The 21314-nt window shown below is 40.8% G+C and overlaps 2 protein-coding genes across 2 annotated transcripts; one reads left to right on the top strand and one right to left on the bottom strand.

Annotated features, from left to right (window-relative positions):
* Nucleotides 1–810: 810 nt before the first annotated feature.
* zgc:153372 (uncharacterized protein LOC767695 homolog) lies at nucleotides 811–5233 on the bottom strand. Its single transcript, XM_058633468.1, has 10 exons — nucleotides 4962–5233; nucleotides 3547–3680; nucleotides 3187–3337; nucleotides 2928–3064; nucleotides 2735–2804; nucleotides 2552–2633; nucleotides 2317–2448; nucleotides 2096–2238; nucleotides 1875–1997; nucleotides 811–1598 (listed from the first exon to the last, which is right to left on the bottom strand). The coding sequence occupies exons 1-10, from the start codon at nucleotides 4995–4997 to the stop codon at nucleotides 1509–1511; spliced, it is 1098 nt and encodes a 365-aa protein (XP_058489451.1). The 5' UTR covers nucleotides 4998–5233; the 3' UTR covers nucleotides 811–1508.
* Nucleotides 5234–5330: 97 nt separating this feature from the next.
* On the top strand, nucleotides 5331–20419 carry prpf8 (pre-mRNA processing factor 8). Its single transcript, XM_058633466.1, has 43 exons — nucleotides 5331–5500; nucleotides 6079–6196; nucleotides 6300–6468; nucleotides 6626–6790; nucleotides 6935–7153; nucleotides 7246–7458; nucleotides 7600–7725; nucleotides 7836–7941; nucleotides 8253–8443; nucleotides 8595–8714; nucleotides 8839–9028; nucleotides 9151–9270; nucleotides 9397–9531; nucleotides 9648–9777; nucleotides 9856–10052; nucleotides 10227–10433; nucleotides 10854–11017; nucleotides 11115–11241; nucleotides 11500–11692; nucleotides 11855–12042; nucleotides 12180–12418; nucleotides 12506–12652; nucleotides 12785–12995; nucleotides 13116–13232; nucleotides 13341–13588; nucleotides 13703–13882; nucleotides 14040–14175; nucleotides 14322–14491; nucleotides 14627–14756; nucleotides 14843–14989; nucleotides 15140–15300; nucleotides 15452–15643; nucleotides 16026–16263; nucleotides 16424–16552; nucleotides 16707–16820; nucleotides 16921–17094; nucleotides 17284–17477; nucleotides 17614–17853; nucleotides 17982–18123; nucleotides 18231–18371; nucleotides 18476–18615; nucleotides 18834–19036; nucleotides 19852–20419. Exons 2-43 carry the CDS (start codon nucleotides 6088–6090, stop codon nucleotides 20004–20006), a joined length of 7017 nt encoding a protein of 2338 aa, XP_058489449.1. The 5' UTR covers nucleotides 5331–5500; nucleotides 6079–6087; the 3' UTR covers nucleotides 20007–20419.
* Nucleotides 20420–21314: the final 895 nt, after the last annotated feature.

Raw genomic sequence — 21314 nt, 5'->3', positions numbered from 1 at the left:
GTGTGAGGTCCATACTGCAGAGCAGATGGACAGGTCGTCTCACTGGCTTCTCCACACTCTGCCTGCTGCTTCCTCCCTCTCTTCCCCCTGCTCTTGTGGGCTAGAGTGTGTGCTGAAGGCTATAAAGCAGCAGTGACCTTTCACCGGCGATGCTTCCTTGACCTCTCCGCCATGCTGGAGATCTTCCCCTTCCCACCATGCAGCCCCCCCCCCACTGCTATAGCCGTTCTGGCTCAAAGCCCACGGCACAGAGGCCGAGAAGCAGAGAGGGGTCGCCCACTGGGAACACTGGAGGAAAGTTTCCTCACACAGTCTGACATGAAGTGTAGGCCAACGACAGCGTCTCGGTTGACAGAAATGCAGTTATTTGGCCTGTAATTATGCACTACTGCATAATTAAGATTCAGTTGTAATGATTAATCACTGAAATATGCAGCCTTGATTTACTAGGGTAAAAGTTAAGGTAAAGATATTATTCAAGATAATAAAAATAACCAAATCAGTGTCCTGTTTGTTCAGTCGAGTAGGATCTGGACTCATAAGGTCACATGACATGGAAGCAACTGAAATAAAACTTTTTCTATTTATGTAAAATAGAGGCTGCACTTAAATTTAAATAAAAAAACAACAACAACATGTATATTTGAAATAGCTACATCAGAATTTAAATGTTAAAATTCAAACATCATTTCCCTTTCCACACATCAGGGGTGTGTTTTATAACTGGCTTTTATCCAGATCAGAACATATTTGTAATTTCATTTGCACATTTTCAGTTAATATAACAATAACTGTACAGGGTCAAATCTGTGACACAGACATGCATGCCACCTCGTGACAACAAGAATTTAATTTTATTACACTTTGAACAAATCCACTTGAATTGTGGTATGGAAAGGGTTTAAGACATTTTAAAACATTGTTTACTGCCCCATGTACAAACCTGAAACATTGTCATAGCACCACCTAGTGGCCACACATCGCTATAGACAGTATCCTTTTATATAACTGTATAACTACTAGTAGGTTGTTAAATCATTGGACAGTACATTTTATATTGTGAAGCTTGTGTGTTTTAAATGGGGAGTTTATGGCGTCACCACTTAATTACATACATGCTGTAATTAAAGAAACTGTAGTTCTGCCCAAACTACTGAAGGTTCTTAGTCACAGCTTCATCTTTTGAGATCAGAAAATGCCTTCATGGGGCATGAAGCAGCATTTGAAGAGCAAGATATGAACTTTGAATTAATGATTTGGGGATTTCAGTTTAATTTTGCTGGAATATAGATTTAGAACATGAAGGATCATTGCAACAAAAATATTAACCTTTATTGATGTAATGTGAGGATGTAAATTTCAAGCTATGCTCTATGTTAGTATCACAATATTAAATTGACAAAGAACGTTGAAAAATGAAAATAATAATTATTATCCTCTAATGGCCCTTCAAAGACAGAGTATGAGATTTTACTCTGCAGCTGTCCTCAGTCTTCTTTGTGCTGCATTCATGTGTCACTACATTTTCTTGTTTTGGAGCATTGTTTGACAGAGGATCCACGTTTGTCAGCCAACACAAATGGGTTGAGGTGGCAGTACTGAGGGGGAAAACAATTAAGAATATCAGTGTGTTGACTGGTAATGAAGAGCCATACACCATCATTAATTAGGTTAAAGAAGATTTTGTCTTACTATCAAGTTTTAAGCTTTGAAATGTTTATTTATCTTATAAAAGGGGCACATTTTAAATTAAATATGTCAACTGGATAAAAGATCATTGTTGACTGTTCAAGACACGATCCTTGTGAATGCAGCCAATAATCATCCACTCAGGATGAAAGCATTACAGACCGTAAACCTAAAATATCAGGTACCTGTGATGTTGACTCTGAGCTGGACTCTGGTTTATCCAAAGTCTGAATTTCGAAATCAGGGGAAAAACGGGAACTCTGGAGGATCACTGCCACCTCTCCATCGACCTCCACTGCAACATCTTTCTGCACAGCACAAACCATAACATTATTAACATAATACATCCACTGATAAAAAAAAAAAAATATGACAATAATGTCACAATGTGTTGCTTTTATTATACCTTGAAGCAATGTGTTGAATCAAAGTCCAGCTGATCTGGGAAACTTGGCACAGTTCCTTTATAAGTAACCAACGCCCGTGACATGACTGTAGTTTTGGGCAGCTTGAAGAGCCGATAAGTCCCTGAAGCATAACTGATGTCTCCTGCAAATCAAAAGTCACCTCATTTGTAGATTTTTTTTATCCATTATTTAAAGTCAAAATGTTGCCATTTCCCATTACCAGCTTTTGCTTTGAGTTCACTGTTGTAGACGACAATGTGGCTCGCCGAAACAAGGCGTGGAGTGCCGAAACCTACACTGTGGGCCAATGAAATTAGGTCCGGCCAAAACAGAGAACCACTCATTCCTTCACCTATATCAACAAAAAGAGAACTATTATATATGCTATACAGATTCTATACATTCTTACGTTTTGAAATTGAGTTTTAAATGATAACTTTTGTGTGTAATTTTACCCCACAGGACTTCATCTTGCTTCATGTGGTCAGGAATAACAGCGCTTGCATACATGTCACTGAAATACATTTCCCCTCCTTCCTGTTTAAAAAGAGGGAGTCGTGAAAAACATAAACGGCGTGTCTTTCATGAATCATGTTTTAGATGAATCTAGTTCTATAGTACACGTTGTTCAGATTAACCTTGAGGACATTGTAGGCCTGCTGTAGGATTGCTCTCTTATCAGGACAAAGACAGATTACACAGTTGGATCTAGGTTCAGGAAGAAATGGAGGAAAAAAACATTTTTAATTATCAACCAAACAAAGCTCTCTGTCACAGTCACAGTAAAACCATAAAACCAAGTGTAGCATTAACACGCTACTTGAAACTTACAACAGAACATCCATGGAGTCACTCTGTACGCCGGCGTCGCCGAGCTTCTCCATGTACCCGTGCACAAAAGTGACGTTAGGCTTCTCATAGCCGAACTTCTTTTGATGATAATCAATGTACTGACGAGACGCGTTCACCTAAAGAGCGAGACTGTCTGAGTACAGAATTCAATAGTAATGGGACAATATGCTATATTATCGTTCATCGTGATAAAAAGCACAATAAGTGAATCGCTATCTATCTATCTATAGATAGCTACCAGTTCCTCTGTCATGTCGAGCCCAGTCACATGTCCATTCTCGCCAACAAGTTTAGAGAAGGCATAACAGTCTCTGCCGGAGCCGCTGCCGAGGTCCAGCACTCTGCAGCCCTCCAGCTTCGCTGGGAACGGAAGGCCGCATCCAAAGAACCTGGAGAAAAGAGATGTTGATGACAACAGTGCATAACCACAAAGGCTCAATTCAATGATGGGAAGTATACAGACAGAGTATATAGAAAAAACTAAAAAAGACCAGAAGTAAATCTGTTTTATCTGCTGGATTACATGTTGAATCTCTGCACACATTAAATGCAGAGTAACATTATATATATGTATAAAAAGAAAGTCTAAGTGCTGTACCTTTTGTTTACCTCTGGGTGAACCAGGCTCAGTGCATCGATGACAGGTTTTGGGACACGGACAGAGGACAAACTGCAGCCGGTGGCACTTGTTTGTAAGTCACCAGAAGACTCCAGTCGACTGCCATAGTATTTCTGTACAATCGACACTCGTCAGCATACACAGTCTTCAGTCAGTCTAATACATGAACACAAGTACACTTCTGAGAACCTGAGAACCTGATTTACCATTACTGTCTTTACTTCATTTGCACGTTGCCCAGATTGGACAGATAAATGTCTACAGATATTGCTCAAGAGACTTATTATGTAACGCAGGCATCAGCACTTTTCAAGCTTTACTACTAATCTTGATTCATAAATGAATCTGTTGACAAAAAAATTAACGATAAAAGATTATTTCCCTAATCAAATTATCTATGGATGATTTTCTCAATTAGACCAATTAATTGTTGAGTCAAGAAAATGCTGTTTGGTGTTTCCCAAACCTCAAAATGTTGATGTACAAAGTACAAAGAATGAGTGAATGAAGAAAGGAAAATATTAAATTAAAAGCTGAACAATCTGAGAGCTTGTTTTAATTGAAAGAAAACAACACTCAAACCGATTATCATTGTAGTTGCAGCACTAAAATAATTCACTAAATATTGTTTTGCTGCTGTCAAACTGAGGGTTTGATTTCATACATTAAACACATTGCTATAACTTTTGTCTGTTGGTTTGTTTTTCACCTTGTTATTGTTAGTTATAAGAGCTTAACTGGATGATATATTATTGAACTCATTAAGGCATTTCTTTTGTTTTTGCAATATTAAGTAGAAATATGTCAAATAATAAACATTGATTCATAATTGCGGTGCTGCTGTTGTATTTGTCAAAGCATTAATGGGGTTAGTTTAGTTGGTTTGAATTGCAAAATTGGTACACCTTCAACAAGTTTGAGTATTTACCACTTTTTTACAATAATAATAATAATAATAATGACTTTATTTTATATGAATATATCGTTTTGCAAACATTGTCCTATCATTTATTCATTTATGACCAAACAAATAAGATCATATTCTACATTCATAACTACTTTTAATCAGACCAAACCTCAAGAATCTCACTGATTTGATGATGTCACTAAATGTAACTTTTATGATATTTATATTTAAGCACTAACACGTAGACTGCATGAAGGGATTAAAAAGAAATACATATGCAGTAAATTTGGATCTCGTATAGTATGCCCGCGTGCTGAAGCAAGCATTTAAAAACTTTTTTTAGTTCTCGAAAACTCGAAAACATTTCAAGAAAATGTCAGTGAGTTATAAATCTAAATGCGAGTTAGCAGCTTTTGTGGAATCATGCCACCGCTGCTTTGGAAGAAAAGTTCACATGGGAATATAAGTCTGAACGGTAAATAAATACCTTCACGTTTCCCCTCACGTCGTCACCACTCGCCATAGCGTCCGACGCAGAAAAAGCTCTATCTGTTAATTGTTAGTTAATGCATACGTGAAGCTATTCACGCTGGATCAAATGTGTGTGGTCAAACTCTACATTTGCTACAGTGGTCTTCTGCACTGTCCACTCCCTGCAGTTGGAATGGAGGCGTGTCCATAGTCCTGCTCCACAACTGCAGGGGGCAGTAGTGCACCGGAAACCCGGGCCATACGGGCATTTGCAAAGATACGCTGAGACTACGTTTGCGTATTTTTATACGTAGGTCCTATTGTGCCTAGACGATCAGTCCATCGTAGCACGCGTTAGTGAATTCCAGTCAAGTGCGTTCATCGTGTGGCCGCCATCGTTCATCGTGCACGCAACGGCACGCAGACAAGTCAACACTGCAGTGAAACAAAGATATCAAAGAATCAAAGACAACATCGTGTGGACAAAGAAATGTTGTGATAGTCGCGTGTGGAATAAGGTCGTGAGGAAATTACTCTGGGAGTGAAGGTAGCGAGGTATGAGGTGTTTCTTCTTTTACGATTTAACGTTCAGGTGTTCGCCATCGTGCTAATTTTTAGCATTCGGCTAGCTTACCGCCTCATCCACGTTTGGCCTAAGCAAAAAAAACAGAATGAAAACGACCGCGAGTGCTACACAGACCTGATGTGCAAATCATATTTTGTCACCATCTGATTGTTGTTATATTTTATATAAACCCAATAAATGTTTTAGTAGTCGGGTGATAAAATTGTTTAGTTCGTAAGGGCCGTCCAGGAAGCCATGTTGCTAAATAGTTCACTGTGAAAGTTTACTTCCATTGTGTCGGGGGGGTTATAAACGAAACCAAAAAAGATGAATTCGTGTTATGAAATGATGTTTAGAGTACTGGTTTATACAGTAAGAGACTAGTTCTCGAAATGCAGTGCACTGTATTTCAATGTTGTTTTTATTCCATTAGAACGCAAATAGAATGCCGTAAACACATATTGTGTCCAGTTAGAGAGCTAGTTGGTAGTTAATCAATTGATTATTGTGGCACCATGTCCAGTACTTTCAAGGCGATTTATTTTGTGGTATGCTTGTTTTTTATTAGTGAGGCATCATGGCAGCTACCTTCCCCTATAGAGGGGTCCCTCCAGCAATGCCACCCGGTGTACCCCCTCCTGTGCCGGTCCCAGACTACATGTCTGAGGAAAAACTACAAGAGAAAGGTTGGTTGGTTTTCCCCAAATGCAACATATTTATGTTCTAAAATGTGGAGTATGTATTATTGTATCACAAATGGATGTTTAATTTTGTCCTCCAACTTTACAGCAAGAAAATGGCAGCAGCTGCAGGCTAAGCGGTACTCTGAAAAGAGGAAGTTTGGCTTTGTGGATGCACAGAAGGAAGATATGCCACCTGAGCATGTTCGAAAAATCATCAGGGACCATGGAGACATGACCAACAGAAAGTTCCGCCATGACAAGAGGGTCTATCTTGGGTAAAAATCAGTCATAAATGTTTCACTTTTCAGCAGAGAATATAAAAGTCAAAGAATGTTTTCTAGCTGAGTAACATCTCAAAATGTGCCCTCAGTGCTCATGGATTTATATCCATTTCTACTACCAATCTTATTCTCTTTTTTTGTTTTTTTACAGTGCCCTCAAGTACATGCCCCATGCGGTGCTGAAGCTCTTAGAGAACATGCCGATGCCCTGGGAACAGATTCGAGATGTGCCTGTTCTTTACCACATCACTGGAGCCATTTCCTTTGTGAATGAAATTCCATGGGTCATTGAGCCAGTTTACATTGCTCAGTGGGGGTAAGAGAAAATGTGGTATTGAATAATCCCTGGAAGTCCATGTTGGACTGTTGTGCCATCATTTTTGTGGTATTTAATTACCATATGCATTGCAGTGAGTTGTATCTTTATGTTGTTCATAGTAGATGTTTATTCTCCTTCCAGCTCGATGTGGATCATGATGCGTCGTGAGAAGCGTGATCGTCGGCACTTCAAGCGGATGCGTTTTCCGCCCTTTGATGATGAGGAGCCTCCGTTGGACTATGCTGACAACATTCTTGATGTAGAGCCACTGGAGGCCATCCAGATGGAGCTTGACAATGAGGAGGACAGTTCAGTTGCAGAGTGGTTCTATGAGCACCAGCCTCTCAAAGACACTGCCAAGTAAACTATCCCATCTTACTTTGAAAACAAACTTTATATGTTTTACTCATGAAAGTGCAGACTGACATATAATTCACTTATCTTATCCTCAGATTTGTAAATGGCACCACCTACCGTCGCTGGCAGTTCACACTGCCCATGATGTCCACACTGTACCGTCTGGCTAACCAGCTTCTGACAGATCTGGTAGATAGCAATTACTTTTATCTGTTTGACCTCAAGGCCTTCTTCACCTCTAAGGCTTTGAATATGGCCATTCCTGGAGGACCAAAGTTTGAGCCACTGGTGCGGGACATCAACCTTCAGTAAGAGCTTAATTCGTTCAGTAAATTATGGATCTACTGACTTAAGACTGTTAAATGATAGTGTTGTATTCCCAACAAAGTGTTGATTAAGAATAGATGTTAGATTATTTGTGTCTTAACTGATTCTTGTTTCTTATATAGGGATGAAGACTGGAACGAGTTCAACGACATCAACAAAATCATCATCCGACAGCCCATCAGAACAGAGTACAAAATCGCTTTCCCCTACCTGTACAACAACCTACCACACCATGTCCACCTCACCTGGTATGAAGTGAATAAATGAGTTGTATATCATAGTGATACAGTATCTCACATAATTGTTGTATGTACCTGAACTTGCTCAATTATCTGTATTTGTGACTAAATCTCCACAGGTACCACACACCAAATGTGGTGTTTATTAAGACTGAGGATCCAGATCTTCCAGCGTTCTACTTTGACCCGCTGATCAACCCCATTTCGCACAGACATTCTGTCAAAGTAAGTTTAGCTGATAATCTTATCTTCCACATATCGCAGAGGAGAATGGATAAATGAAACACCCTCACAACACACAACAAATTTGAATGTGATCCTCTTACAAAGGCGCACTTGCAATTTTCTGCTTGTCTGTGCGTAAGAATTGGAGGAATAGTTAAATGAATGGTGGAATGTTGACTGCTGGCTGCAACTGCAGTTGGCCCCCCGCCAGTCAAACATTACTTTTATTTATTTAGATTGAGATTTAAAAAAAAAAAATATGTCTTAAAACTTCTAAAAACTAACATGTATTATTTCTGTTCCCTGCCCAGAGTCAGGAACCTCTTCCTGATGATGATGAGGAGTTTGAGCTTCCTGAATATGTGGACCCCTTCCTCAAAGAGACTCCACTCTACACAGACCACACGGCCAATGGCATTGCACTCTTGTTTGCGCCAAGACCCTTCAACCTCCGATCTGGACGCACAAGGCGTGCCATTGATATTCCACTCATCAAGAACTGGTGAGCTATCTGCCAACATGTCTGAGCTGTACAGCATGTCTTAACTCAATTACAGTAGATGGTTTGGCTTTCTGAAAACTGCATCTCACTCAGTTGTGGGAAGACAATTTTTGAGTTATAATCAAGTGGTTTGTGTTGAAATATTTCACAGGTATCGTGAGCATTGTCCTGCAGGACAGCCAGTGAAGGTGCGTGTATCGTACCAGAAACTGCTCAAGTACTATGTGCTCAATGCCCTAAAGCACAGACCACCCAAAGCCCAAAAGAAGAGGTGAGCATTTGTCTTTTTTTTTGGCGTGCTCTTGACTGTTTTGTTTTTGTTTTATTTAATTGTAGTTTTTTATTTTGCTCATCAAGGTTTTTCCTGTAAAGATCTTCTCTCTGTTGTCTTTCAGGTATCTCTTCCGCTCCTTCAAGGCCACCAAGTTCTTTCAGTCCACCAAGCTGGACTGGGTGGAGGTGGGCCTGCAGGTGTGCAGACAGGGTTACAACATGCTGAACCTACTTATCCACCGCAAGAACCTCAACTACCTGCATCTTGACTACAACTTCAACCTTAAGCCTGTCAAGACGCTGACCACAAAGGTACGACCTCCAGAGCAGAACCATTTCTTGATAAACTCATTTGTCAAATTTTAATGCAACTAAATACTCTGTGATAACATTACCGGTGTTGGCTGACCACTCTGTTCTTGTGTGTCCCACAGGAGCGTAAGAAATCCAGATTTGGTAACGCTTTCCATCTGTGCAGAGAGGTGCTGCGTCTCAGCAAGTTGGTGGTAGACAGTCATGTGCAGTACAGACTGGGAAATGTTGACGCTTTCCAGGTTAGAGGACTTTACACAGCGCATTCAATGCATACATTTGCATTAGAAGTTTGTTAGACACGAGATTCTGATTATATCACAGTTGTTTCATGCTTGGCTAATCTCTGAAACTCCTCTGTATTGTAGTTGTCAGATGGACTGCAGTACATCTTTGCTCACGTTGGCCAGCTGACAGGCATGTACCGTTACAAGTACAAGCTGATGAGACAAATCCGGATGTGTAAAGATCTGAAGCATCTCATCTATTACAGATTCAACACTGTGAGTACACACTACCAGCTGTGGTAGTTTAAATATTTTAAGTCATTACAAGAGATGAACATGAGATATGCACGTATGTACCTAATTAATGTCTGGGTTATCATGTGTGTCATTAGGGTCCTGTTGGCAAGGGTCCAGGTTGTGGCTTTTGGGCCCCTGGATGGAGAGTGTGGCTCTTCTTCATGAGAGGCATCACTCCACTGTTGGAGAGGTGGTTGGGGAATCTGCTAGCCAGGCAATTTGAAGGTATACACATAGGGCATGCAATGTTAATTGAACATTGAGGCATAAACGTTGTGACTCACACACTTTTTCACACAACAGGACGTCACTCCAAGGGTGTTGCCAAGACTGTGACCAAACAGCGTGTGGAGTCTCATTTTGACCTTGAGCTGAGAGCAGCAGTGATGCATGACATCTTGGACATGATGCCTGAGGGTATCAAACAGAACAAGGCCAGAACCATCTTGCAGCACCTCAGTGAGTCCTGGAGGTGCTGGAAGGCCAACATCCCCTGGAAGGTCAGTGCATGCATCACAGAAACACCCTCACTGTGACTGAGTACTATATGATAAAAGGAAACATCCCTTGTTGATAGAGAAGGAATAATTACAGAATCCTGAACTTTCTAAGACATTTAAATGAAGAATTTGTATTACACATGTGCTGACTACAATTCTTTTTAACACTTACAGGTGCCAGGTCTGCCCACTCCCATTGAGAACATGATCCTGCGTTACGTGAAGGCCAAAGCAGACTGGTGGACCAACACTGCCCACTACAACCGCGAGCGAATCCGTCGCGGAGCCACTGTGGATAAGACGGTGTGTAAGAAGAACCTGGGTAGACTGACACGTTTGTACCTGAAGGCAGAGCAGGAGAGGCAGCACAACTACCTGAAGGTAATACACCAGAATCTCACTTCTCCTGTTTTGTTATGTCAGCTTAGATAAATGTATGAATAAATCAAAGTCCTCTTACAAAGGCGCACTTGCATTGGTTTGCTTGCCTGTGCGTAAGAACTGGAGGAATATAAAAATGAGTGGTGGCTTTTTTTTAAATTTATCACTGGCTGCAGCTGCAGTTTACTCGTCATCATTCAGACACTGGGTCTGGCTCATTTCTGCTAAGATGTATACTATTTTAAATGCATTAATGTTTATTGGTCTCATTGTATGGATCTTTAATTATTAATAATGCAGTAAAACAATATTAAAAGATGAAAATCTGTGCTTTTGTAATTTCGTGTCCAAGCTACTGAAGTTCAATTTGTTCAAATTATTCCATATTTCCTTTATAAAGTGTACATATTGTACTTGCAGGATGGACCCTACATCACAGCTGAAGAGGCAGTGGCCATTTACACCACCACTGTTCATTGGCTGGAGAGTCGACGCTTCTCCCCTATTCCCTTTCCTCCACTGTCCTACAAACACGACACCAAGCTTCTCATTCTGGCCTTGGAGAGGCTCAAGGAAGCATACAGGTAAAGAGGCTTCATACATGAATAAAATTGTCATTTATGTAAAGAAACACTGCGCCACAATGTTTTCTTACTTAATGGTTTCGTGTCTCTCTTCTAGTGTAAAGTCTCGACTGAACCAGAGTCAGAGGGAGGAGCTGGGTCTGATAGAGCAGGCTTACGACAACCCCCACGAGGCCCTGTCCAGGATCAAACGTCACCTGCTTACACAGAGAGCCTTCAAAGAGGTCAGGGCCGAGATGTTATTAATGACAATTATTTAATGAAAAAACATGAATTCTCTGCTTTGAAGCATTGTTATCCCTGTTTACCTAAATATCAGTGGATCATAGTCGGGGGAGGAAAAAAAATCAAGATCACTCTTGTAAAATGGTGTAGGAAAAGTTTGACACACTGAGTGGTTGTTGCATTACTTAAGTTTGACGTAATATTGGTTGCCTATCATCAATTCCTCTTCAGTGTCAGAAATTCTTCTTCTTTTGCAGGTGGGTATCGAGTTCATGGATTTGTACAGCCACCTGGTGCCAGTGTATGATGTGGAGCCCCTGGAGAAGATCACAGATGCTTACCTGGATCAGTACCTGTGGTACGAGGCAGACAAAAGACGCCTGTTCCCACCCTGGATCAAACCTGCTGACACTGAACCACCACCTCTGCTCGTATACAAGTGGTGCCAAGGTCAGCAGACTTGTCATGTTGAAAAAGAACCAACTGTTATCCTCTGATATTTCATTTTGGATTTAAGTGCCATTGATCTGCTAGTTTGGTTAATAACATGGCCTCACTATCTTAACACACAGGTTTCCAGCTTTATCTAATTTTTTTTTTCTTCTTTACCAGGTATCAACAACTTGCAGGATGTTTGGGAGACTACAGAAGGAGAATGCAATGTGATGCTGGAGTCGCGCTATGAGAAGATGTACGAGAAGATTGATCTGACATTGCTCAACAGGCTACTGCGTCTTATTGTTGACCACAACATCGCTGATTATATGACAGCCAAGAACAATGTGGTCATCAACTACAAGGTAAACTCTTAGTTTTCTCTAGCTCGGTGTATTTTCATGCATTATGTTTAACAAAATATAAATTTGTATCTTTTTTTTTATTTTTATTTTTATTGCTATTTCATCCTCAGTGTTTGCATATTCTCTTATCTTTTTAGGACATGAATCACACCAACTCCTATGGCATCATCAGAGGGCTCCAGTTTGCCTCGTTCATTGTACAGTACTATGGCCTGGTGATGGACCTCCTGGTGCTGGGTTTGCACCGTGCCAGTGAGATGGCCGGTCCACCTCAGATGCCCAATGACTTCCTCAGTTTCCAGGACACTGCTACAGAAAGTGCCCACCCAATCCGACTGTACTGCCGCTATATCGACCGCATCCACATCTTCTTCAGGTATGATTCAATCATCTCTATAACGCATTATTTTTTATGCACAACCAGAGTATGAGTAAAAACAAAAACAAAAACGTTTTTCTCTAGGTTCTCTGCTGATGAGGCCAAGGATCTGATTCAGAGGTATCTGACTGAGCATCCAGACCCCAACAATGAGAACATTGTTGGTTACAACAACAAGAAGTGCTGGCCCCGTGATGCTCGCATGAGACTGATGAAGCATGATGTTAACCTGTGAGTTCCTCTTCAAAACTGTGACTCACAAACTAGTTTATGTAAAATTGTGTATGTTTTAATATGGAACTTATTTGACAAATTTCCTTTGTAGAGTCTGTAGAGTAATTTCTCCACCGGTATATCTTTCAGTGGGCGTGCAGTGTTCTGGGACATCAAAAATCGCCTTCCCAGGTCTGTGACCACTGTTCAGTGGGAGAACAGCTTTGTGTCAGTCTACAGCAAAGACAACCCAAATTTGCTCTTCAACATGTGTGGTTTCGAGTGTCGCATCCTCCCCAAGTGCCGCACCAGCTATGAGGAGTTTACTCACAAGGATGGTGTCTGGAACCTGCAGAATGAGGTGAGGATTGAGAGCTTCTTAAATGTGTACACTTCTATTTACTGATACTCTTTTATTATGTTTTTTCAAATGCTAATATTCCTTTTAACCAGGTTTTTCACTCTGTATTTGCATGCTTAGGTAACTAAAGAGAGGACAGCGCAATGTTTCCTGCGTGTGGACGATGAATCAATGCAGCGCTTCCACAACAGAGTTCGTCAGATCCTGATGGCGTCCGGATCCACCACCTTCACAAAGGTCAGCAGACAACTTCATCCTGATAACCAGAATGGATAAATATTAAAAACACAGGGAAGAATACAAATCCTGTCAGGATATTTCAGCATGCCATGTCTTTACCTCCAGATCGTGAACAAATGGAACACGGCTCTCATCGGATTGATGACATACTTCCGTGAGGCTGTGGTAAACACTCAGGAGCTCCTGGACCTGCTGGTTAAGTGTGAGAACAAGATTCAGACACGTATCAAGATTGGTCTCAATTCCAAAATGCCTAGCCGCTTTCCTCCAGTAGTCTTCTACACCCCCAAAGAGCTGGGCGGTCTTGGCATGCTGTCCATGGGCCACGTCCTCATTCCACAATCAGACCTGCGGTAAGTCATCAAACCTGTCTGATTTTATTTGACTTTTCATCAGTAAATGTCTTGTAAATTAGTACAATTATGGTTCCACTTAAAAAGTAAGTAATTTTTCTCTGTCTTTATCAGGTGGTCCAAGCAGACAGATGTGGGCATCACTCACTTCAGGTCTGGAATGAGCCATGAAGAAGATCAGCTGATTCCTAACTTGTATCGTTACATTCAGCCATGGGAGAGTGAGTTCATTGACTCTCAGAGGGTTTGGGCTGAATACGCACTCAAGAGACAGGAGGCCATCGCCCAGAACAGGTGAGGACTTTTAGCTTATAAAAGTCAACATTTGAAGTAGAAATTAATCGATTTATGATAGTTTGTTGTGCTGTTATCAAACAAGGGTTTTTTGGGTTTCACGAAATGAGAGCTGAGCGTAGAAGAGGCAATTAACAGTGTGAGCTCTATGTTTCAGGCGTCTTACCCTGGAAGATTTGGAGGATTCGTGGGACAGAGGAATCCCTCGTATCAACACACTTTTCCAGAAGGACAGACACACACTGGCTTATGACAAAGGGTGGAGAGTCAGGACAGATTTCAAGCAGTACCAGGTATGACATGGAAATTCCCTTATTAAATTATTGATATATTATATTAAAGTATGGAAATGTATTGTGTTATTTTCATAATGTGTTGTATTGCAGTATCGTATTAAGTGAACCAATGCCCTTTCTGTCTCTGTTTTGGCTGAGTGCAGGTGCTTAAGCAGAATCCGTTTTGGTGGACCCACCAACGGCACGACGGCAAACTGTGGAATCTGAACAACTACCGCACAGACATGATCCAGGCTCTTGGTGGTGTAGAGGGCATCCTGGAGCATACGCTCTTCAAAGGCACTTACTTCCCCACCTGGGAGGGTCTCTTCTGGTGAGAAAACTCTTGACTTTAATGCTTAAAATGAATTTTGGAAATTTAGGTTTTTTGGATTCGCAAACAAAAAATTGAAATGGTGATTTTTTTTTTTATTGACCTATGTCGATCAACTGTGTTTCTGGTTTTTAGGGAGAAGGCCAGTGGCTTTGAGGAGTCCATGAAATGGAAGAAGTTGACCAATGCTCAGAGATCTGGTCTCAACCAAATCCCCAACCGTCGCTTCACACTTTGGTGGTCACCCACCATCAACAGAGCCAATGTTAGTACTAGTTTAAAAAGCATTTCTCACCATATTATTGTGTTTAGAACTCTTGCACTGACTGACACTTTTTGTTCTGTTTCTAGGTGTATGTGGGTTTCCAGGTGCAGCTTGATCTGACAGGAATTTTCATGCATGGCAAGATCCCCACACTCAAGATCTCCCTAATTCAGATCTTCAGGGCTCACTTGTGGCAGAAGATTCATGAGAGCATCGTCATGGATCTCTGTCAGGTATGTTTTGCCCTTTAACCCTCTTATGGAGCAGATTTTTCAACTTTTAGTACAGAGGTTATAACGCATTCAAATCCCTCCAGTTATTTTATTTTTTTTTAAATCTCAGTTATTTGCAATGTGAATAACTTGTACGTTTCTTGTTTACAGGTGTTTGACCAGGAGCTGGATGCTTTGGAGATTGAAACAGTGCAGAAAGAGACAATTCACCCCAGAAAGTCGTACAAGATGAACTCTTCCTGCGCGGACATCCTCCTCTTTGCATCATACAAGTGGAATGTCTCTCGACCATCTCTGCTTGCTGACTCCAAGTATGTCTTCTGAAGCAATACTGTCACAACAGTTTTCTAATATCAGAAGTGGCACCATTACTAGGATAACCTAAATATGAGCTCTCCCCCCTTTGGTCATAGAGTATGTCTTGTGTTGTGTATAAACATAAATGTTCACCTCCTCCTTCAGAGACGTGATGGACAGCACCACCACACAAAAGTACTGGATCGACATTCAGCTCCGTTGGGGTGACTATGACTCGCATGACATCGAGCGCTACGCCAGGGCCAAGTTCCTAGACTACACCACTGACAACATGAGTATCTACCCCTCCCCCACCGGGGTGCTCATTGCTATTGACTTGGCTTACAACCTCCACAGGTAAGGATTGTTTCAGGCATAGATAAGGTTTCATATTTCTATTCCCTATTATAAGACAGACTTATTACAGTGATGTAACCTCACACTTGGTGCAGTAGATATCTAAAAATAAACATAGTAAACAAATAAACAACATAATAAACAAAACATCTATATTATAAAATGTGATGAGTTTCTTTTACTTTGAGAAAATAGATTGCCTTAAACGATGTTTGCAAATGTAGCAAATACTCTTAAGCATTGTTTACTTTATATAATAATAACTTAGATGTGAGAACTACAAGAACTTGCATGAGTTCAAACAGCATTGTTGGCTGGATGTACACTGATTTCACCATATCAACTTGATTGTGAATGCTGAATTTGATGTGTTCTTCTGTAGCGCCTACGGTAACTGGTTCCCTGGGAGCAAACCTCTGATCCAGCAGGCCATGGCTAAGATCATGAAGGCCAATCCAGCCCTGTATGTGCTCAGGGAGCGCATCCGCAAAGGTCTGCAGCTGTACTCTTCAGAGCCCACTGAGCCCTACTTGTCCTCACAGAACTATGGTGAACTCTTCTCCAACCAGATCATCTGGTTTGTGGATGACACTAACGTCTACAGAGTCACCATCCACAAGGTGAAAATTCTCAATAAATAAATAATTTAAGACTTGTTTTTTTTCCAAACAATGCAATGGTTAAATGTGTTAAAAAAAAAAAGTGTTTATCAAAGAAAGAAAGTAAAATATAAAAAAGTTAATGTAGTGACATTTTGTCCCTGTCATCTTATCTCAACAGACCTTTGAGGGTAACTTGACTACAAAGCCCATCAATGGAGCCATTTTCATCTTTAACCCCAGGACTGGTCAGCTCTTCCTCAAGATCATTCACACGTCTGTGTGGGCTGGACAGAAACGTCTCGGACAGGTGCGACATGAGTCTACTGCTGCTACTGCTTATTTTCATAACACTGTCCTATTGAACCTTTTTCTGATCCATGTTGGTTTCATTCCATTATGTTACAGAAACAAAAGCAAAAGTTCTTTAACTTGAGGTTGGTTTGTTTTTTTCCCTTTTGTAGCTGGCGAAATGGAAGACAGCTGAAGAAGTGGCTGCCCTGATTCGTTCACTCCCCGTGGAGGAGCAGCCAAAACAGATCATTGTCACCAGGAAGGGCATGTTGGACCCTCTGGAGGTGAGACGCGGTCTATGCTGAGAACAATAACAATAACATGCCTTTTTGTTTTTAATTTGACATTTCTGTATTGTCCTAATGACATTGTCTTCTTGTGCAGGTCCATTTGCTCGACTTTCCCAACATCGTAATCAAAGGCTCTGAGTTGCAGCTGCCTTTCCAGGCCTGTCTGAAGGTGGAGAAGTTTGGAGACCTGATCCTGAAGGCTACAGAGCCTCAGATGGTGCTGTTTAACCTTTATGATGACTGGCTCAAGACCATCTCCTCTTACACAGTGAGTTTTACTTCATTTCAAACAATGGATTGTGCCAAATCTATATCATTTTAGAAGGTTGTTTCTTGTATATTCAATTACACTGGAAAATAATAACTAACGTGGAGTAGATAATTATTGCCCTGGGGAATTTTTTTTAGCTTTGGTGACATCAACTTATTCTCGTTTGGTGGTTTGCTCCATCTCTAGGCCTTCTCCCGACTCATCCTGATTCTCAGAGCACTCCATGTTAACAATGATCGTGCTAAGGTGATTCTGAAGCCTGACAAGACGACCATCACTGAGCCCCATCACATTTGGCCCACACTCACTGATGAGGAGTGGATCAAGGTGGAAGTGCAACTCAAGGACCTAATTCTGGCCGATTATGGCAAGAAGAACAAGTAAGTGTGGCTTAAATACATTGTATATAGCCCAGGTAGTTGTTCATGTTGGGACTGCTACTTATGTTTACTGTATGCTATTAGAATAGAATAAAACCAGACTTGCATTAAGTAGTTAATGTTTCTCTCCCTGCAGCGTGAACGTGGCGTCACTGACTCAGTCTGAGATCCGTGACATCATCCTGGGTATGGAGATTTCTGCACCGTCACAGCAGCGCCAGCAAATTGCTGAGATTGAGAAACAGACTAAAGAGCAGTCACAGCTCACGGCCACACAGACCCGCACTGTCAACAAGCATGGAGACGAGATCATAACCTCCACCACCTCCAACTACGAGACCCAGACGTTCTCCTCCAAAACTGAATGGAGAGTGAGGTAAGCTGGCAGTTTTTGTTTAAATCATGCCCTATTGTATACTCCCTGGGAAATAATTTAAGCTATTTTGAGTTTCATTTTATTTGGCTATCATTGTCCTTTCTAAACCATCTTTCATCACCTGTCAGGGCCATTTCTGCTGCTAACCTCCATCTCCGAACCAACCACATCTACGTCTCATCTGATGACATCAAGGAGACTGGTTACACCTACATCCTGCCCAAGAACGTGCTGAAGAAATTCATCTGCATCTCAGATCTTCGAGCACAGGTATGAATTTGCAGTCCCAAGCTTCATCTTTGTTGGACATCTTTGTTTGGTAAGTTATTTAAGACAGCTTATTAAGCATGTTCTGAATGTCCACCATGTGGTTACAGATTGCAGGCTACCTGTACGGCACCAGCCCACCAGACAACCCTCAGGTGAAGGAGATCCGTTGTATCGTCATGGTGCCACAGTGGGGAACTCATCAGACTGTCCACCTGCCCAACCAGCTGCCAGGTCATGAATACCTCAAAGTAAGCTCCATTTTCTTTTCTTTTTTAAGTGTGGGTATTTGTCAGTTTTGTGAGCTTGAAGTTCACTTTTCTTTGTCTCACCAATTTTTTTCCCCCTTCTACAGGAAATGGAGCCTCTCGGCTGGATCCACACGCAGCCTAATGAGTCGCCCCAACTTTCCCCACAAGATGTCACAACTCACGCCAAAGTCATGGCTGACAACCCGTCCTGGGATGGAGAAAAGACCATCATCATCACTTGCAGGTAGGTCTTGCTTACTGGATGATCTCCTCTTCATTTTCTTCTTTGGTGGTCACATTTTCACATTGCATTTGTCAAATCAGAACAAACTCCACAAAATAATAATCTGTGGACATAAATCCAGATAACAATGTTGCACATAAGCCATTGTCTACCTTATGACTGGAATGTGACAAGCTGGTACTTGAATGTGTTTTTTTTGTGTTCCCTCTGGTTTTCAGCTTCACCCCTGGCTCATGCACACTCACAGCCTACAAGCTGACACCCAGTGGCTACGAGTGGGGTCGCCAGAACACAGACAAGGGCAACAACCCTAAAGGTTACCTGCCTTCCCACTATGAGAGAGTGCAGATGTTGCTCTCTGATCGCTTCCTGGGCTTCTTCATGGTGCCTGGCCAAGTGTCATGGAACTACAACTTTATGGGTCAGTAACCAAAGTTTTTTTTTTATTAGATCTTTTGTTTTATATCTCTACTGGTTGTCCCTACATGCTTTTTGTTCATTGACAATCATTGGTCACATTCATTGATATTTCCACCCTGTCCTTGTTTCAGTATGATTGATTTTTTTTTTTCTCTGCAGCTTAGCTTCACACATTAAACTCCATCACTTTGTCACTTTTGTGTGGAAAAGCACATGTCTTTCATTCCTGTTTACAATAATAGTAAACGATTGCATATTAAGACAGAGCTGTTCTTAAGGCTGTTTTCACACTGGATGTATGTGCAGTGTGTTTGGACTGTGGCACATCTCCCTTTTCATTTAGGCACACATGTTGACCAATGAGACTGTTCTTGCTGGATATATGAACTCTTTGGGAATAGAACTCTGGCTGATATTTTACATGAGCCAATGAGCCACACATGTCTTAAAGCAAAGAGATATATATATATATATATATATATATATATATATATATATAGTGAAAATTATCTTCAGTTTCAGCATTTATTTCAGTCCACTATATCTTCATGTTTCAAAGTAAAAGCACACTAGCATTTCAATCCTCTTCACTACTTGTCTAGAAAGTGTTATTGTAAAATATGTTGAGTTGAATATTGTTGAGTGCAGAGTATTTTAGGTTATTTACAAGTATGTTTTATAATGGCAAACAGCCAGGAATGTGCAGTGTAAAACCCCCCAATGTCGTGCATATCAGTGTTCAAACCACTGACACCATGTTGTAGAAAAACAGGATTAGCAGAAAGGTGACTAAACAAATTTTGACTTTCTTGTCAGGTGTGCGCCACGATCCCAACATGAAGTATGATCTGCAGCTGGCCAACCCCATGGAGTTCTACCATGAAGTCCACCGGCCCTCGCACTTCCTAAACTTTGCCTCCCTGCAGGAGGGTGAGATCTACAACGCCGACCGTGAAGACATGTACGCTTAAGAGCCAATGTCGCGCTCTCCATTAATTTTGTAGATAGCTCGGCCAGAATGATGTGGAGCCAGTCCAGAACAGCCCTAATATTTCTACTGAACACGTACAGTTTGACTGTGTTGTTAGGAAATTTTATGTAAAGGCTTGAGGATGTTTTAGTAACCTTTTTTTTCACATTTTCTACAAATATTTGTTTTTGTCTGCTTCCCCGTTTCCAAGAAAGTCTTTGATTGCGTTTAGTTTTCCGCTTACTTAAATGTAATATTTGATAATTGAGATTGTTTCAAAAGGGGTCAAGACTCTTTTCCACTCAGCTCTTTGTGAAATTAAGGTTGTATTTCTATGCCAGTTATGCCCCATTACTGTGTACTGTACATGTGACATTGTAGTTTGGGTTTAAATAAAATCACAAGTTTTATAAACCTGTGTTGGGTGATCACTTTCTCTGCTGTCATTATACGTGGGACTAAAACTTCTTTTGAGGTCTGGAAAATATTCACCAATTTCAGAGTTTGTATCCACTAAACAACTAATTGATTCGACTAAGTAGTCAACAGATTAACCACTTTAGCAGCCATAGTTAAAATCCTTCTTTCTAAAACACATTTGTTGTGAATGAGAAGTATTTTAAGTTAATGTTGACAATATGGGGGAACTGTTGGACTCATTTCCCCTCAGTCTGACCAGATGTCACCACATTATCCAGGCAGTTGCTTAGGTTGGTTTGGTTTCAGTATGTAAGTAGTACCTGCTATGAAAATAGTCTTGTGACTTCCTGTAAACTTTATGTATATTTCAGTGGAACTCAGTTTGTTCTGTTTGTGTTCGTTTATGGCCTCATTGAAAAAATAAATAAAATGAATGGCAGGCAAAGCCGGTGATTTCCTGGGACCCTGAGCTGAGCGCCCCAAGAGTGGTTGAAAAATGAAATCAGTTTTATGTTTAAAATGTAAAATAATGTGTTTTCTTTATCTGTAGCTAAATCAGAGACATTTAAGAGGTATGATAAGTATGCTCCTCACATGCGTAACAACTAAAGTAACAGTATAGGGAGAAAAATGAACACTCAAAGTGCAGATAAGTGAAGAAACTGTCCGCTGTGTAACATTTAGAAAGGTTTATTTGCAGAAATTGATTATACTATACATACATGTTTGAGTCAATATATAACCAATTTTTAATTAAAACATTTTTTTTGTAGCCTTAAAATAAGCCACTCACGTGTACTTCATGCAAAAGTCTTGCTTTAAAAAAGTGACATATACTGAAGAAGAATATTGAATACTGAAAAAATATCTACTGATAATTCAAATGGAG

Source organism: Solea solea, chromosome 7 (assembly GCF_958295425.1).
Source record: "Solea solea chromosome 7, fSolSol10.1, whole genome shotgun sequence".
NCBI classification, from domain to species: domain Eukaryota; kingdom Metazoa; phylum Chordata; class Actinopteri; order Pleuronectiformes; family Soleidae; genus Solea; species Solea solea.
Note: the sequence above shows the minus strand (reverse complement) of the source record. Positions and strands in the feature narration are given on the sequence as shown.

Bases quoted from the DNA above. Each gene is read 5' to 3' on its own strand.
- zgc:153372 (XM_058633468.1), bottom strand. From the start codon at position 4,997: ATGGCGAGTGGTGACGACGTGAGGGGAAACGTGAAG. The intron at 3,338-3,546 runs GTACAGCACTTA...TCTTTTCTCCAG, and splicing joins CACCCAGAGGTAAACAAAAG to GTTCTTTGGATGCGGCCTTC. The intron at 2,239-2,316 runs GTAATGGGAAAT...TTTGATTTGCAG, and splicing joins TGAACTCAAAGCAAAAGCTG to GAGACATCAGTTATGCTTCA.
- prpf8 (XM_058633466.1), top strand. From the start codon at position 6,088: ATGGCAGCTACCTTCCCCTATAGAGGGGTCCCTCCAGCAATGCCACCC. The intron at 11,242-11,499 runs GTCAGGGCCGAG...CTTCTTTTGCAG, and splicing joins CACAGAGAGCCTTCAAAGAG to GTGGGTATCGAGTTCATGGA. The intron at 17,854-17,981 runs GTAAGCTGGCAG...ATCACCTGTCAG, and splicing joins AAAACTGAATGGAGAGTGAG to GGCCATTTCTGCTGCTAACC.